Source organism: Solenopsis invicta, chromosome 4 (assembly GCF_016802725.1).
Source record: "Solenopsis invicta isolate M01_SB chromosome 4, UNIL_Sinv_3.0, whole genome shotgun sequence".
Lineage (NCBI taxonomy): Eukaryota > Metazoa > Arthropoda > Insecta > Hymenoptera > Formicidae > Solenopsis > Solenopsis invicta.
In genome coordinates this window covers 8,743,514-8,760,104 of record NC_052667.1, presented here as the reverse complement: position 1 = coordinate 8,760,104, position 16,591 = coordinate 8,743,514, and the positions used below count along the sequence as shown (strand labels likewise).

Sequence of the window (16,591 nt, the reverse complement as noted above, 5' to 3'; positions counted from 1 at the left end):
ATTAAATGTTCACCAAAATATTACCTACATATTGTATAAGCTACAAACGTTTTATCAAGGCTCTATTTTCTTAATTGCCTGCAAACGTATTCGAAAGTGGAACAATTCGCGAAAATAAAATCGCCACTTATTGTTACACGGAAGTTATTATAATTGACAAAGAAAGTCGCTCGCCATGAACACACAGAAAGTACTTACCGGAATAAAATAGAAGTCCATTCGCCTGTCTCGTTTTGAACTGGAGGCTTATGGATTCTTGTGTACTGAGCACCGGTTCTCCTTTGCTCAAATCTATCGTGAGATACTCAGTCCCTCTGAAGGATGCTTCCGAGGGGGCTTTGTCTGGAACAAAAAACGCCACCAATTTATAAATCGGCCAATTCACAACAATGATTTTCGTCATAGACTCGCTTAGTGAATTATCGATTTAACAAACTAAAAAATAAATACAATTTCTATTTCGTATTTATTGATATCGTCTGCAATTTCTTTTTTGAAACAAAAAAGAAAACCATTAATATTTTCAATCTTACTAAATATACTGTGAAAAAAATTGAATTAAATAATCAGTTGATTAAATACGTATATTGTTTCGACGACTGTCTACCGTACAAAGAAGTATAAACACTATTTAATTATTCTTTCATTACGTCTATACTTTTCGGAACCGTCGTCAGTGTAAACAGGAATGATCTTTTTGTATCATTCGAAGATCATGCTAAATGACGAGATTTCTCAGTCCTCTCTCGGAAGTTTGCGAATCACAGTAATAAGCGCCGGGAATTCCAACCCATCATCTCGGAAGCGACGCGCCTCTCGAGAAAAATCGACGCGGGCGGATTTATCGTGGCAATTCGTTCCTAGCGCAGTTGAGCGAGCTGAAAGAGATACGAAGTGGTGGATATATAGTACAGGCGGCTCTCCCTTACGCGGATCCGCCGGATGATTTGCGGCGGTAATGAACATTTCAATCGGCGCATTCGACCCCGCGGCGCGATTTGGCGACGCGCCAGTGCCATTAAGCCCATCTTACGGCCTTTTTGCGCGACCGCGCTTACCTTTGTTTCGTCGCGATAACAATGAAAGATGGAAAATAAAGGGGAGTCCGCGTCCGCGACCAGTCTCTCGCGAGCGGTATCCCAAAATCCGATTAAACGTTGAATCGAATAAAGAGCATGAGGACTTGTTTGTTAGCACTGTTTGTGAGCGGATCCGAAATTAACCGATCTTGACACTTAACAAAAGAGAATGCCGAAAGAAGATTTCCAATGAGTGTAAAGCAGGAGACACGCGTTCAATTACTTATACACAAAACGCCAACATTCCCAAAATTTTATAGAACGTTACCAGAAGAGAAGAGAAGAGAGGGTATTACGGACATTACTACAATTCCTTATTATCTCCGTTATTAGATGACGAATTCTAACAGTTGCTTATGGAATTATTCGTTTATTAGCCCGCCGTACTTTAGTGACACTAATATGTCAATGCACAACAGTTGACAATTGTTACAAAACATTTTTACTTTTGAGCATTGCCAAACTTTTTCAAGATACATATTAGCAATCAATTACACATATTTGTTTATTGTATTTTTGAACTTGAGCGTATCGAATGTATGTATGTACATTTGAGTGTTCTTTTTTTTTATTTAAATTTTTATTCGGTTGTTTCAAGTTATATTCAAAGTTAAACAATAACACGGGATTTAATTATGATTTTTTAAGAGAAATCAAAATATTTTATATCAAAATACTTTTTCGATAAATCAATTATTTCTCTCGAGAGCGATGATTAAAAACATTAGAGGTATCATTTTATGTTTGTTATTAAACAGGAATAAAATAAAGTATGTAATAATTTCACTAAAATTTTTGAACGCAAGAAAATTTTAAATCATGAAAATTCTAAACAATGTAAAATTAAAAATATATAATTTTGTAACAAAATACTGTATTTGTTAAACTAAACCTATTTATTAAAATTATTTTTAAGCTAGTCATATTACCATGATTTTTCTTTTTTCAATTATACAGGACGTTACATTTTTATACATCATATCCCAAGTAATAAATATTTCATTACTTTGAGTCTAGAGTCTGTTAAATAATACTTGGACAAATATAATCATTTAACTTTTAATATAAAATGTTGATTACAAACAAAGTTATTCAATAAAATAGGTGCCATATACTCTCTTCGCCTTTTAGTAGACTGCAAAATATTAATAAATAAAATATGCATTTATAAACATCCGCGAGAGCCCAAAAAACTTTTCAGAAAAGAGACAAAATGTTATACGTCATTTACAAAATAAGATAGAACGTTCTATTTTTGGTACTTCTGATATAACAAAAGATAATATTCAATAGTCTTTGTTATTATCAATGACACAGTCCCAAATTGTTGGTAGTTCACTAATACCATCATTAAGAGCTCCATTTTCATTCAAAAGAATAATACAAAGTACTACCTTATTTTGTAAATAATAATATGTACGCCAATATATGTATAAAAGTGTACGCCTTGCTAAATAAAAAATTAACTGTTAAAAATAAATCTAAAATAAATTAACTCTGTTTTACTTGAGATATCCAGGATAAATTTGCTTTACAATTTTGCGTTTATCTCTATCAAAAGATTGTATATAAATAATTTTTTACAAAAATGAATTATCGCTTTTGCACCTTATATGAAGCGTTTTTAGCATGTTTTTAGTCCGTTTTATCATTTTTGCTCTGTTTTTTGCACTCTCAAGCATCGTCCAGCATCCAGTAGTTTACTGCGAAAGAACATAATAAATATACACGAGTATGCATATGAGTATTTTTGAGTAGATTGCTCATATTTTAGCTGATGTATGATAGCACGTGAATACGTTCCTCTTTTACTCACAAGTGGAGGATCAAGTATGATACCTGCAGATTTCGCTTAACTTTAAATATAGTTTAATGCTTACCCTCTATTAATTCATGGGTAAATGGGATAACGTAATATTTAAGTATTTGCGAGAAATGTGCAACGAAAGTTTTTAGTACGATGCTTTTTTGATCTCTTTGTGTCTTTTTATTATATAATAATAATTATAATAATTATAATTTACTGAATCGTGCGTTTCAAAATGCGCATTGTGAACGAGTATTTCATACACGTAGCTAAATATACGTTTTCACATCTCAAATTTACACACAGCACATTTTTGCTACTTAAAAATGCCTAAAAAATAAGTATGTGATTTTTATTCGGATATACTCGTATGCAATTTGCTGTAACCACACATTTTTCCAGAAAAATTCCCGTTTGCGATTTAAAAACAGGGTCATTATTGAACCAAATGCACATTTTCACAAACAAATTAACCGTTCTCGCGAGCTAAAAACGGTGAAATATTTTTTGTAAGAGATATCAATCTTTATTTAATTGTAAATCATGAAAAGCAATGAAAATTGATATACTCGTATAACGTTTGGGTGTCAGAACCATACATTACACGCTACGCCATTAATATATCGAGAAAAGCTACGCTAGTAAAGCATGGTTAACTATAATCGGACAAACTTTAATCTTAAAAATAACATTTTTTAAGATATTACGATAATTGATAGAATTTTTGTTGATTGGCATGACTAGCAAATTTTAAGCAAATTCTAAGTCGCAAAACGGACTTAAAATCAATACCCACAGCACATAATATTGCAACAATATTGCGACAATATTACAATATCACAGTAATATTACAGCAATATTGTAATATTACAGCAATATTGCAGCAATATTGTTGTTATATTGCAATATTACGTGCAGATATATATATATATATATATATATATATATATATATATATATATATATAAAATATATAAATTTAAAATAGCACGCTCAGGTCCTGTTTCAATATTATATATTAGATAATTAAAATATAAGAAAAATAAATTTGTTTCTACAACATTATTAATAATATTAGATTATTTGTAAGTAGTATGAAACATTGTTGCAATATTTCATGCTATCTGGGTTGTATACGTTTGTAGTTTTCTAAAACTATTTTGTTTATATTTCTCTCTTTTATATTTTGCTTGTAGCGCAAAGAAAGCGCACAATTGTTGCGCAACGTAAAACAGTACACTTCTCTGTGAGAACAGATAATAGGTCTAGTTGCATCGTGTTTTGGTTAACGACGTCAATTTAACGACTGTTGTGAGAAGAAAGCTTGCCTGCTAAAAGTAGTAAACTGCTAGTCTGCGGAACAACAAAACCAAAGTAAGGTATTTAAATCGATAAGGAAAGAGTATTTCAATAGTAAATTGACACGACATTGAAGGTTAAGGTTAGGTGAAGTTATCAGACCCGTTCACTTCCTGTTCTCACGGAAAAGTATACTAGTGTACTTCTTCATTTACGCTTTGTACGATTTTATGTATTTTAATTTTAACCTTTCAATTTTAAAAATTATATTGTTTAATACCCAAAATGATATTTTATTACTTTATTCATCAATTTATTTCATAGTTAAATTCCCCATTACAAGACCGTGTCTAAATTCTATCTTTGCTACCTAATATGCCAGTTTTGAAGCTTAATTTTTTGGACGCTCTTTTTAAATTATGTTGCAAAATTTAATTAATAGTATTACAAAATTAGCTCTATCATTTAATAGATGACACTCTCTAGTTTGTATTTATACTTTTAAAGTTTTATTTTTAGCTTTCGTTTAAGAAATATTATCCAAAAATAAAACGTCGATTTTGGTGACTTTTCTCAATTTTTTAATAAAAATTTATTAAAATCCGCTTCGAGCGAAGAGAGAAAGCCCAATAGCCTCGCGTTGGTCGTACAGGGATACTGCGGATGCCTCAGCCGTTGAGCTTACTTGGTCATTGTCTTCTGCGGGTGTATAGCGGCAGTTTAGCGGCAAGATTTATGGTAAGAGGGGTACGCGCGCGATTGATCGCGAGAGTGCGCCAGGTGCAGAATTACGCGGCACCCATTGCTGACTTCCTAATGAATGGCTAGCGATTAATACGGATTAGCGGAGGCGCGTGTATCGGCTGCGCTAAGGCGCACTTAGCCACGATTTATGCGCGACTTTGTCAACGTATTCTTCAATGCGCGATAAAAGATGCGAAACAAGAAGAGTGTTAGGGAGGTGAGGAACAGGAAGTCGTGAAACTTCTAGACTAACGGGATCTCGAGCAAGTGAGTCAGTTTTGTTTAATATAAGGTTGATGATATTCACTTTTTTCTCTCTCTTTTCTTTTACAACTACGATCTTAGATTTACCACAATAAATTCTACGAGATAAATTTTTCTCTTTAACGGAAGTCTTTAAGGACGTATGTCACACACATCTCAAAATATTACGAAAAAAATTTATAGATTGTTCTACTATTACGTTTGAGTGTCTGTGTAAAATTGAAGTGTATTTTTCTAAGTGGTTTAAAAATTATTTAATTTTTAGTTTGCTCTTGATTCTTATATACAAAATCGCGTTGGATAGCACTTATTTGTAAAAATTTAATGAAAAAATAATATTAAATCCTATATCAAATTTTTTCGTATATTAATGAAACTCTAATCACTATTTGTGCAAAGGTTTATGTAGATCTAGTTACTCATTTATTTACCTATAACTGCAGTAAAATAGGATTGTTTTCGCTGCAAAACCATCGTAAATCAAATTTTTATTTTCTTCTTTACAGTTGCTTTCAGTGCCAATTCGGGCATTTGCGATTAAAACTTTTTGCCGCTTTGATTGAGAAAAAAGCAGAATGAACCTAAGAAGCCTTCGGTTTTTAAATGATAACTTTCAGCTGGTAATGTATATATAAAACCAAAGCGTCCGTAAGTACTAATGCTTTTATAATTATAAAACGTGGAAAAACAATGCTTTTCTTACAAGATCGTTTTGAAATTTTCTAGAACGGGCATTCTCTGCCGAGTGCGAAGTAACATTGGCCATGGAAAGTAATTACCATAAAACGTAGCATCTCGCGCATATTGCCCTGCTTAGATAATTACGCGATATCCAGCAGATTGGTGTTGCCGGAGTTGGTTTTGCTCCATTGGGGATCATTTGGCACTCCGTGGCGTCTCAACTAAATCGATCGGCCGATTTCGCAGTATTCGCGCATATAACACGAGCGCCGGATAATTAACATCAGCCGCGCGTAATTACTTCGCGAGTTAAGCATCCGCCCGGTCTTTTCGAGAATTAAATTTCCAGGGGTGAAACAAAGCACGTGATGCAATTTGCAACAAAATAGAAAATGATCCAAATCGTGTAGTGAATACGTGTTACTTGTTACTTTCTGTCAGTAAAACTCCCGTGGAAATTTTACATAGAGTAACAGTGCACCTAATAAACTCAATTTATCAAGTATTTACTACGTTTAAGGAAAATAAGCTGTGCCAATAAACTTCATACTATTTACTATATAAAAAATTAGAAATGTTTATTTTCTTACATTAAAAAAAAATTCTTTTTTAAATGCATTTTTATTGTACATCAAAACGAGGGATTTATCGCCATTCATGAGTGGAACCATCAGATTGATCAAAGAATATGAGAGTTGAGCATTTGTATGGTAATTATTGACTTCAGGCAACCCTGCCCCGATAACCTCGGCCTTGACATATGTTATTAAGGGCATAGCCTTGAGTAACCTTCAACAAGTTTCAGCCGTCGCTCGCCCTTCGTTAAAAAGTTATAATCGTAAAAAGTTTGATAATCGTGAAAATTAAAAATTTTTCTTAATTATTTCTGTAAATATTTATTTTACAAAAAAATGTGTCAAACAAAATATGAAGCTCGTAATAAACTCTATAAAAAAAAGTTATGTACATATTTTACCTGACTTTAATACTTTATCGTTATAGTAAAAAATAGGTATATACACGAAATACCTAAGTATATACACGCATAGGTCCTCTAAAGTCAATAATTACTCTAATATACAACAATATAAAGATGTGTAATAGAATGGTTGCAAGCAAGTTGTCCCATTTCTTTCATTTCTTCCGACTGCTGCAGCGTAAATCCAGCATAAATACCGTAAAGGCATAAATACCGGAGTTACGCTATACTATTACCGTACCAATAATGCAGATCTACATAAATGATAGATTGTTATATCGTAAAATTAAGTCAGCTTATTTATCATATTTGTTTTTTCACATTTGTCAAGTGTTGAATTGCATTTACTACAATTGCGAAAAGAGAAGGAAAAAAAAATTTATTTTTCAATCTCTCTTACGTGCGCGTGTGTTTCATGACACTAAATTATTTATAATCCTATAATTTATTTGTATTTTTTATTTATAATTTATCAATTTTATTTATAATTAAATTGTTCTATTTATATAATTGATGAAAATTTGTTTAGAAGATGAAAAGAATAAGCGGAAGGAGAAAGAGATGGAAAAGAAAGAAAGAAAACGTAATATATTCCTAGCATCTCTAATGGCTTACGTCGTTGGTAGAAATATCAATATCTGAAGAGAGAAGGAATACTTCTTCTTTACTCGACAACACTCAAAGAAAAATAACCGGGAAAATGTCGATATCAGGCAACACGTTACAAGATATCGATGTTACATAACGACGTCAACGTTGTCGGGCATCTAAAATTTTATTCAAAAACATTTGGAATTTTCTACTACTATGTATTTTTAATTTTCTACGGTATAAAACAGACACGTACACAGTATTCAATAATACCCCGTTGTGCCGATAAAATTGCAAGTATTTGATGAAAGTGTCAATTATTTAGAAGTAACCCAAAGAAATTCGAATTTACTTTGTACATGTAATTCTTGCGTGCATGCGTGTTTCATAATCACATTACTTATAACGCCTTACCTTACATCCATTTTTTTATTTATAACTTATCAATTTTGTTTATAACTAAATCATTTGATATCATTGACTTATAATTTAGTTTCTATTCTTAACTTGAAATTATTGTTTAACAGTTGTGCTTTTAATTTAAAACAAAATAAAATTTTTAATTTCCATCGAACATATTAAATAGTACAATGAAACAGCGAGACGTAAGACTGCAATCTTTGTCAAAATACAAAAGACAAACGTTGTATTAGTTTATTTTAATATTCAACCAGTGTCTGACGGGAGTACCGGTCTGTTTTTCTTGAGCAGCGGTAAAGCTCATTTGTTTAGCTTGAATTTCAGGAAACTTGCTAGCCGGTGTAAAATAAACTGTATCGAAGCTTAAGCTCAAGGCAGTGAATGCGGAAGTATATGCAGGTTTAATAAATCTCGACGGCTCACGCGGATAAAAGCGTGCTAAGGACGTCGTCCGATTTATTTGGTTCCTGCACTTTCGAATCTTTCTACGTCGGTATTCTCCCTGCATTTAAAGGATTGCCGAGTTAATCCTCGCAAACAGTTTGCTGCACGAGAAACGCCTCCGGCTAAAGTAATTTGCAATCCTTCCACCACAACGCAAATGCATATTAAAATATAAAATATTTAATAAACGAAGAGAGAGAGAGGGAGAAAGATTTAATGTAAACTAGATTAAAAAAGTTAACCGTCGATAATTTTATCAAATCACATTATTTAAATTGTTGCATAACGTCTGTTAAAGTTATAAACTTTGAATATATCTTTATATAAGGAGAATAATACAAATTTATTAAGAAAATATACGTTAAATTGATATCATTGTTAATCAATTTAACTTATTATTGTAATAAATTTTATTTAAATTGAATTTAATTTTATAATATTTTAAACCATCAGTTTAACGTTCTCGATGAACTTCAGAAAATCTAGTGAAATGCAATTTAAGTTCTTAAGAAGAAGAATTCTAAGTATAATTCAGAATATTTACATGTCGTAAAAATACTGTACATACCGTGCTCTGTTAATAAAAGTAAATAAATGTAATTTTGCAGAATCCCTTTACACATTCATTCGTATATTATTTTTTGTTATAAATTTCCCTACGCTTTCGGTTCAATTTTATTTCGTTTCGTAACATTCCTTCTTTTTTTTCAAAATTTGAAGTAATAAACACGTTTGTTTACTAGCAGTTTAATTATAGTCCGGAAAACGGTCCGCTTTCGCTCTTACAACTCACATAGAAATTTAACTTGGCATCGTAAACATAACCGGGGAACTCGGCTTTCCGTGTTTCTGTGACTGCTGGGAATATTGTAGCCCACGGAAATCCTTTAAAACAATAAAGCCTTTTACTATCGTCATTGAAAACAAAGTTTCCCGGTATTAAAGCTGAAACCAGGAAAAGTATCTGCCCTTTTGAATGCTGCGAGCGCAATATGCCGAGGAAATTGGATGACACTTTGATAGCCGAGGGTATAACGCGAAATCAGCAGTCGCCTATTTTTATAGTATTTGCAAGTCGAGGCGGTTCGGATACCGTTTCAGATATGTAATATCGTAAATTATGTTATACCAGCGTAAAGCTAACATTTACAAAGTTTCCCGTTATTTTTCTTCCTCTCTCGCGGGCAAAAAGAGGGCATTAGTGTGATCTACAATGCAAAATACTTTTGTCTAATCGACGATATTCCCGCCATACAGCGTTTATACGTCAGTTACGTGATTACATTAGTATTAACGAGGAGAAATTTTCATAGAGACTGGCAGTCTCTCTTCCTAACTTCTTTAAATCGGGAATAAAACGAGAGACGAGGACCGCTTGAAATTCATGGGCGAGTGGCCGGTCGCCAGCGGCGTCTTTCGTCGTTCGCTTCAAAGGGCCGAAGGGAGAATCTCGCGGCAGCATTTTCCAAGCGCTATCCACCTCATGAACCAGCTCGAGCTATCGTATTAGCATGTATATTGCGTCACGTCGGCGCGACACATGATGACATCGCTCACCGGAAACTACCAAGGTGGTACACGAGCCGTCGTTTTACTATCGCACGCTCCGTTGCGGCTCCGCGCGCTCAGGGATCCTTAGTACTACACGGCCGCTCCTCTGGCTCCAACCCGGCTTCAGTCAGCGCTCGGTTGGTGGAGGGAATATCGTCGCTTCGCCGCGAAACTTCGCGCGCGCGGAGACGTACCAGTCCCAAACCCCGGGTGAGAAACGTGAAAATTGCATCCCGAGTGCATCGGTCCGAATACGCCGCCACGTTGCGTTTTAATCCCGCAAGGATTTGGCGAGACAATGCGTGTGCTTGACAGCGCAAACTGTACAGAATGTCGCGCGAGCCAAGAGCATTGAGTCGGTCCACGGTCCACTCAGCTCAGGAATTTTTAATAATAGCGTCGTGTAATAAAAAATATGAAAAGAAAGTGTAATACTAAAAATATTATATTCTCAGTTAAGGGAATGCTAAAATTATTCTGTTTCACCGATCAAACATACGATTTTTGCATTTGTCTAATTGCGTTTACAGATTTTGAAATCTTTTTCCACAATTAGAATGTAGACGTCAATGTTATTCAAGTCGATCGATTTTATGCCGAAAACAAAATTTACAAAATTTTGTTATATTTAGATCTTAATCTAATACAGCTGTCAATGTGTGCCAATAATTATGCACTTCGTATGTAAAAATTTTGCTGTCTATAAATAAAATAAAAATAATCTAAAGTGTATATAGATTGCACAAAAAAATAACGGTGAGTTCTTGGAATTTTATTTAGAGGCTTATTATGAAAAAATGCTTGAAAATTTGTGCATGCGATGATGGCGCTAATATGCCAATACACAATAGCTGACATTGTTATTTAAGACATTTTTACTGTTGAGCATTTCACAATTTTTTCAAGGTACATTTTAAAATTTAATTACATATATTTTCTCACTTTTTTTTAACTTGAGCATACTATCGCACAAATGTATGTACACTTGAATGTTTTTTTCGTGTTATTTTACTTTTTATTTAACTGTACACATTTCAAATTATGCAAAGTTATTTAACAGGATATTTTGTTAATGTGGGCATAGAAGCTGATAAATATGAACGCTATAGAGACTTTTATATCGATATACTTCTTTGATAAATCGATCACTTTAAATGTCAGAAACATTAAAAATATCATTTTATCCTGATTGTTTAACGTTAAACAAGAATAAAATGACATCTCTAATGGGCATGATTGACATTTAATGATTGACGATTGACAAATAAATATTTATTCAGAATGCTTATTTTAATTAAATAATGATTAAAAATTCATTTGTTATTTGGTCATTTATGAACGACGAATAAAAATTTAATCATTATTCGGTGATCTTGAATAATGAATAAATACTTTCCTGCGTTCAAAAATATTAGAGATATCATTTTAATTTTGTTTAATATTAAATAACAAATTTTTATTCATTAATCACAAGTAACCAAATAACAAATAAATTTTTAATCACCGTTTACGAGAGGCCAAATAAATATAAATTTTTATTCATAATTCAATGAAAAAGTGAATTATAATTATATTTTAATTTTTGAAACTTTTTTATTATTTATAATAAATAAAAAGTTATTGAATAATGTCCATCTCTGCTCTAATGTTTCTAAACGCAGAAAAATTCTGAACTATTTAAAAATATATTTTGTAGCAAAACATTGTATCTTTTTAAAACAAAATAAATTTTTTAATTTATTTTTATGATGAGCCATATTACCACCCCTGTTTCTCTTCGACCACTATGCAGTGTCGTCACAGTTTTACAAATCTTAAGTAATAAATATATCATAACTCTGAATTTAGAATCTATTAAATTACATTTTGACGAATGTAATCGTTCAGTTTCAATATAAAATATTAAGAAAATTATTGAAGAAAATGTAAATAGGCGTTCATAATATTATCTTTTTCTCTACGATTTTTAATGTCGTGGATTCTCTCTTTGCGAAAACCAACGCACCAAAAAGACATTTTATCTAAAAAGGGCTCCTTCAGCAACGAAGAAAGAAAATTCATATCCTGCATTCGGTTGCGCCCGCGATGGGGTTAAATAAGCCCTGGGCGTCGGGATAAAGTACGAGAACAAGTTATTAGGACAAGGCAACACTGCGGAATACCAATTCCACGCATGAGCGCGTGACGAGAGGCGTCGCGTTACATATTCGTCGACACAGGGTACGCGATGGAAATTACCACCCGTGGTACCATGGCACGCGAGTCTGGACAATTGTGGAATTGTGCGCCCGAGCTTAGCGGGCTTCCCAGCTATATATCGAGTTCTACGAGTGGCGGAACTCCCTCCCGGTCCGTTCCCAGCGCATCCGTCATGATCGCGGGAGAACGGCCAGGAACTCTCTGTCTCTCTCTCTCTTTCTCTTGCATAACAGCAACGCGCGGCCAAAGACTTTCAAGGCTCAATCCCACGAGGGGATGCATCTGAATCGAAATCCTGAGCTCGTCCGCAGGAACGCCCCCAGGACAACTTGAAGCACGTGACACGAATCCGGCCGGAGCTCAACAAGACTCAATATTTGTCACTTCCTTCATAAAATCAATCTAATTTATAACGGACTTTTCTCTCGCAAAGAGTCGAAATCCTTTGAATAATTTCTACTACGCGGAGAGGCTCTCGTTGCTACTTTAAAACTATGAGCAAGAGAGAAACGCGATATAAACATTAATCAAATATTACCTGTGTGTGTGTGTGTGTGTGTGTGTGTACATGTATACACGCACACACACATACACAAAACTGTCAATAAAGGATAAATTCATGTAAACACGAATTTAGCCAACTCTCTGCAAATGTTGTAGCGCACGTTTCGCAATGTCCTTCGGCAAATTAATGAGTAATCAAATCGGAGTACTAGATTCTCTGTTTAAGACAACTGATTAGTGCAATACGATCTCCAATTCGTTTCTAATTCAATGATGATTTTTTTTTTTTTTTTTTTTTTTAGAAATTGCTACTAAGTAGCAATTTCTAGACGTGTAGCTTTCATCTTATATCAATTCGCACGGCAGCCATCGGTGTACTGCGGATCGTATTCTTCATGCCTCAATAAAGTGCAATTTTCGTTGTGACTTATCGCCTTTTACAGTCTGTTAGAACACCCAGGAATATTATACGTACACACGTATACACATATATACATGTATATATACGTGTGTACGACGATAGTAAAGAGTATAAGCAGCCAATAAAGGTAAACAAGCCCCACGATACCTTACGGGTGGCTGGTCATTTTCACGTTGAGAAGCTTTCTCAAGGGAGCAAAAATGGTTGAATCCAGACGCGTCTCGATATAAAATTACGTAAGTGCCCCAGCTACTCGCGCGATCGAAGATCACCGATCAAATAATGCCTGTCATCTCGGTCACGTGATGGAATATTACAAAAGTTTCCACGAAGCGGTAACGTTAGTCTGAATTATAACCGCGAGCCTATAAAACTCCTGTGACAAGGATCTCTTTGGGTGTAGCATGAAATTTGCGCACGCGGCACCTTCGAGTGCAAGCCATTTAACTTCTTCGAGAATTGTCCTCCAATGTTTTATTCTAAATTTTTCTGGTGTAATTAAAGAGCGAAAAAATTTTAAATATACAAAAATTGTTGCAGATACATCAAAAGTATTTTTAAAATTATGTAAAGGATACGAACAGGATACTTTTTTTCCAAAATGAAATCTTTAGATTCCTTGATTAATTTGGAATCGAATTTGTCCTTAGAATGAACAAAGTCGAAATAAATATAATTTAAGGGACTAATATTTCTTTCAAAACGTTATGTAAAATATTAATTCAGTGTGCACACTGGGTTAAACTCACCCGAGCTGATTTTCAAAGCTGCAGCATTTGAACGCACCTTTGAGCAATTATTGCAAAATATCTGTTGTACTACAATTTTTCCAACTTTTGCACCATAAAATTTTTTTTACAGTTTTCAAACGATTGATTAAAAAAAAATTAATTGAAATAGTTGCGTTACAACTCGAGGTATAGGTTAAGTTTGCTGATATAGCACCGGCTTCGAAATCGCATCACATCGCATGTAAATTCAACCACAGTACTTGTGCATTCTTTGTGAAATTATTTAGGAACTACATAACGTTATCATAATTAGTTACGGTATTTATCTCCAACATTAATAAAATTATGCTTATCTAACGCATTTTTGCTCGAGAAGAAAGAATTTAGAAGAAAAAGTGTTGTTTTACTCCAGGAAAAGTAATATTAACCTGCGGTGCAATTTAGAAGAGCGGTTGTCTAAATCGCATTATTCGAGGGTTTCTTAAAAATTGCTATTAAAAAATTTATGCCAATACCTAAAGTTCTGAAAAAAAATAAACATGAGAGGAAAAATAGATTGTACTTTGTTATGACGTAAGAAAACAAAAAATATTCTTCATAATTTTTTAATTATAAGCTTTTATGTCAAAATAAATTGTACAAATTCAGCAATCTTACCCTAACCAATAAAATACGCCGGGTGAAAAATACCCAGTGTGTGCAAAGATCGACTTTTTTGAAGTGTTTACACTGAAGGTTAATTTCCATTTTCGCACTTCTATCGTTATTTAAAACCAGATTAATTATTAATATTTTATAACAGACAATAATAGAGAAAAAAGAAGCGAACGAGCTGATAAAAATTATTTCTCCTCGTTAAATTACTTATAAATCTTAATATCACGCTGTCAAAATGTTACGATGGTTTGTGCGTTGCGCAGTATTGCCGCGATCTATTTAATAAATTTTTGCAGCACGATAAAAGCGGCATTAACGCTGCCGTTCGATCTCATGCTCGACGTTGTCGTCGTCCCTGCGGGATTAGCCGAGTAATCTCTCGAAGAGCCTCGAGGAGTAACGAGATCCCCCGGGAAACGACACAGACTTTTTCTCATCTCAGGAGTAGTGCATCCTGCGACGCCACCTCGCTGAAATTCGTTGTTCTCTTTTCCGCACGTGAGACGCTCGCGTTTCCAAGGAGCGAAGCGTCGGAATAAAGCGTCGCTCATTTTCAGGGCATAAGCGTGCGAGACGAGAGAAGTGAAAACTTCGTGCGAAACTGTTGTGACGAAATACCAGAAACAGTTTCGCTTAATGAAATTCGTAACAAGAAACGACGATAATTGTCAATAATTGACGGGACGGCAAAATTATTTAGCTTGAATTGTTTACTGTTGCGAGAGGAAAGTCGAAAAAAAGGCAACACCGATAGAACGCAAACAAACAAATATTCCAGAAATTCAAAGGCCGATATATAATATAAAAATATTTGAATTTATATTTTATATCATGTTTTCAGTGTGTCGCACGTAGCGTGTAGAAGAATTTAGAGGCAATTTTAAATATATAAATATAAACTTTTCAGTGCAAAAACTTTGAACGTTTGTAGCCGAAATCGTAAATCATTTTAGCAGAATTTAAAACAAAAAAATGTTATTTATTTTTATTTGTCATATTAACTTTCATAAATTGTAAAGAGAAAAAAAATTCTTTCTCTTTCTCTCTCAGCGCTCAGAGTAAATTAATTTCAGACAATATCGATATAATTAAGCTATCTATATTGCGTTTCATACAAATCAACGAACTTGTAGTATCAATATAATTTTCATTGGCTACGTATTGATCGTTAATACAATAGTAATATACTCTTTGAGCAGCACCAACATTATTCCTTCATCTGATGTGACTACTCTTTGTTCGCAACTTGCGAAAAACTCAAAAGCGCTAGTAATTGTATATTAATAATTCCATTTAATTAGGTCACTTTGTTTTAATGCTTTTATCGGGACGAGAGAATTATTTCAATTTTCGATTAAGGATTATGAGTCTGTTTACCGAATACGAATGAATTATTGAATATTCCCTGTATAGTTTGCCACTCGATACTACATATATAATATTACGCGTTATGCATACACGCGTTACAGGCCGTACACAATGCTGAAAATTCGGTCAGGTATATACATGTGTACGGTCATTAATTATCGCGGCCCTTTAATAATTTTGCTTACTGTGTATGCGTGTGCCTCGTATCACAGAATGCCGAGTTTTCTCGTCGTCGACGATCGGGCGTTCCATAAATATGGATTACTTATCGCGCGGCAGTTATTGCAAGCAACTACGTTTATAGCCAGAAATGGGAGCCGAACGAATCCTCTTCGCGAGCGGCGGCGCCTCTTTGTACGGTTGCAGCCGAAAATTGCAATCGTCAGACCGTACGTGTGAAACTGGCCTAAGCCTCAAAATTTAATAAAACCGTTTTTCTCACTGACCTCAAACGCCTCCATCTCGTGTGACCCAGTTGACGTGACGGGCGCAAAGTGACCTAGGTCGCCAAATGTAATAAAAAAAAAATCTAGCCTAAGCTCGTGTCTACTTGGAAAAAAGATGGGCAAATCTTTTTTGCCGAAAGGAATGCTCATCGTAAATTAATCTCACGAGCCAAACGTAAAATACGAAAAAGGAAAATACGACCTTCATTTCAATTTTAATATAAAACGTGTTCCAGACACGCCGTGTGAACTTTTATTTGAATTCTTCGACTCTTTGATCCTTGATAATAAGTCGATAATATTTCGTAGTGAAAGGAAATTATTATGTGAATTTGAAACGAGCTTTCGATCTAATATTTTTACATTAAATTAAATTATAAATTAATCTATTTAAGAATTCATTAAA

General features: G+C 34.0%; 1 protein-coding gene across 6 annotated transcripts in view; it reads right to left on the bottom strand.

The window, feature by feature from the left end:
- Positions 1 to 16,591, bottom strand: part of LOC105196291 (neurexin-3) — a 502,597-nt gene that overhangs the window by 193,717 nt on the left and 292,289 nt on the right. For all 6 annotated transcript variants that reach the window (XM_039447938.1, XM_026137070.2, XM_026137067.2 and 3 more), the window contains exon 4: positions 199 to 342. In XM_039447938.1, the coding sequence (XP_039303872.1) occupies positions 199 to 342 (144 nt within the window). The remainder of the gene's footprint in view (positions 1 to 198; positions 343 to 16,591) is intronic.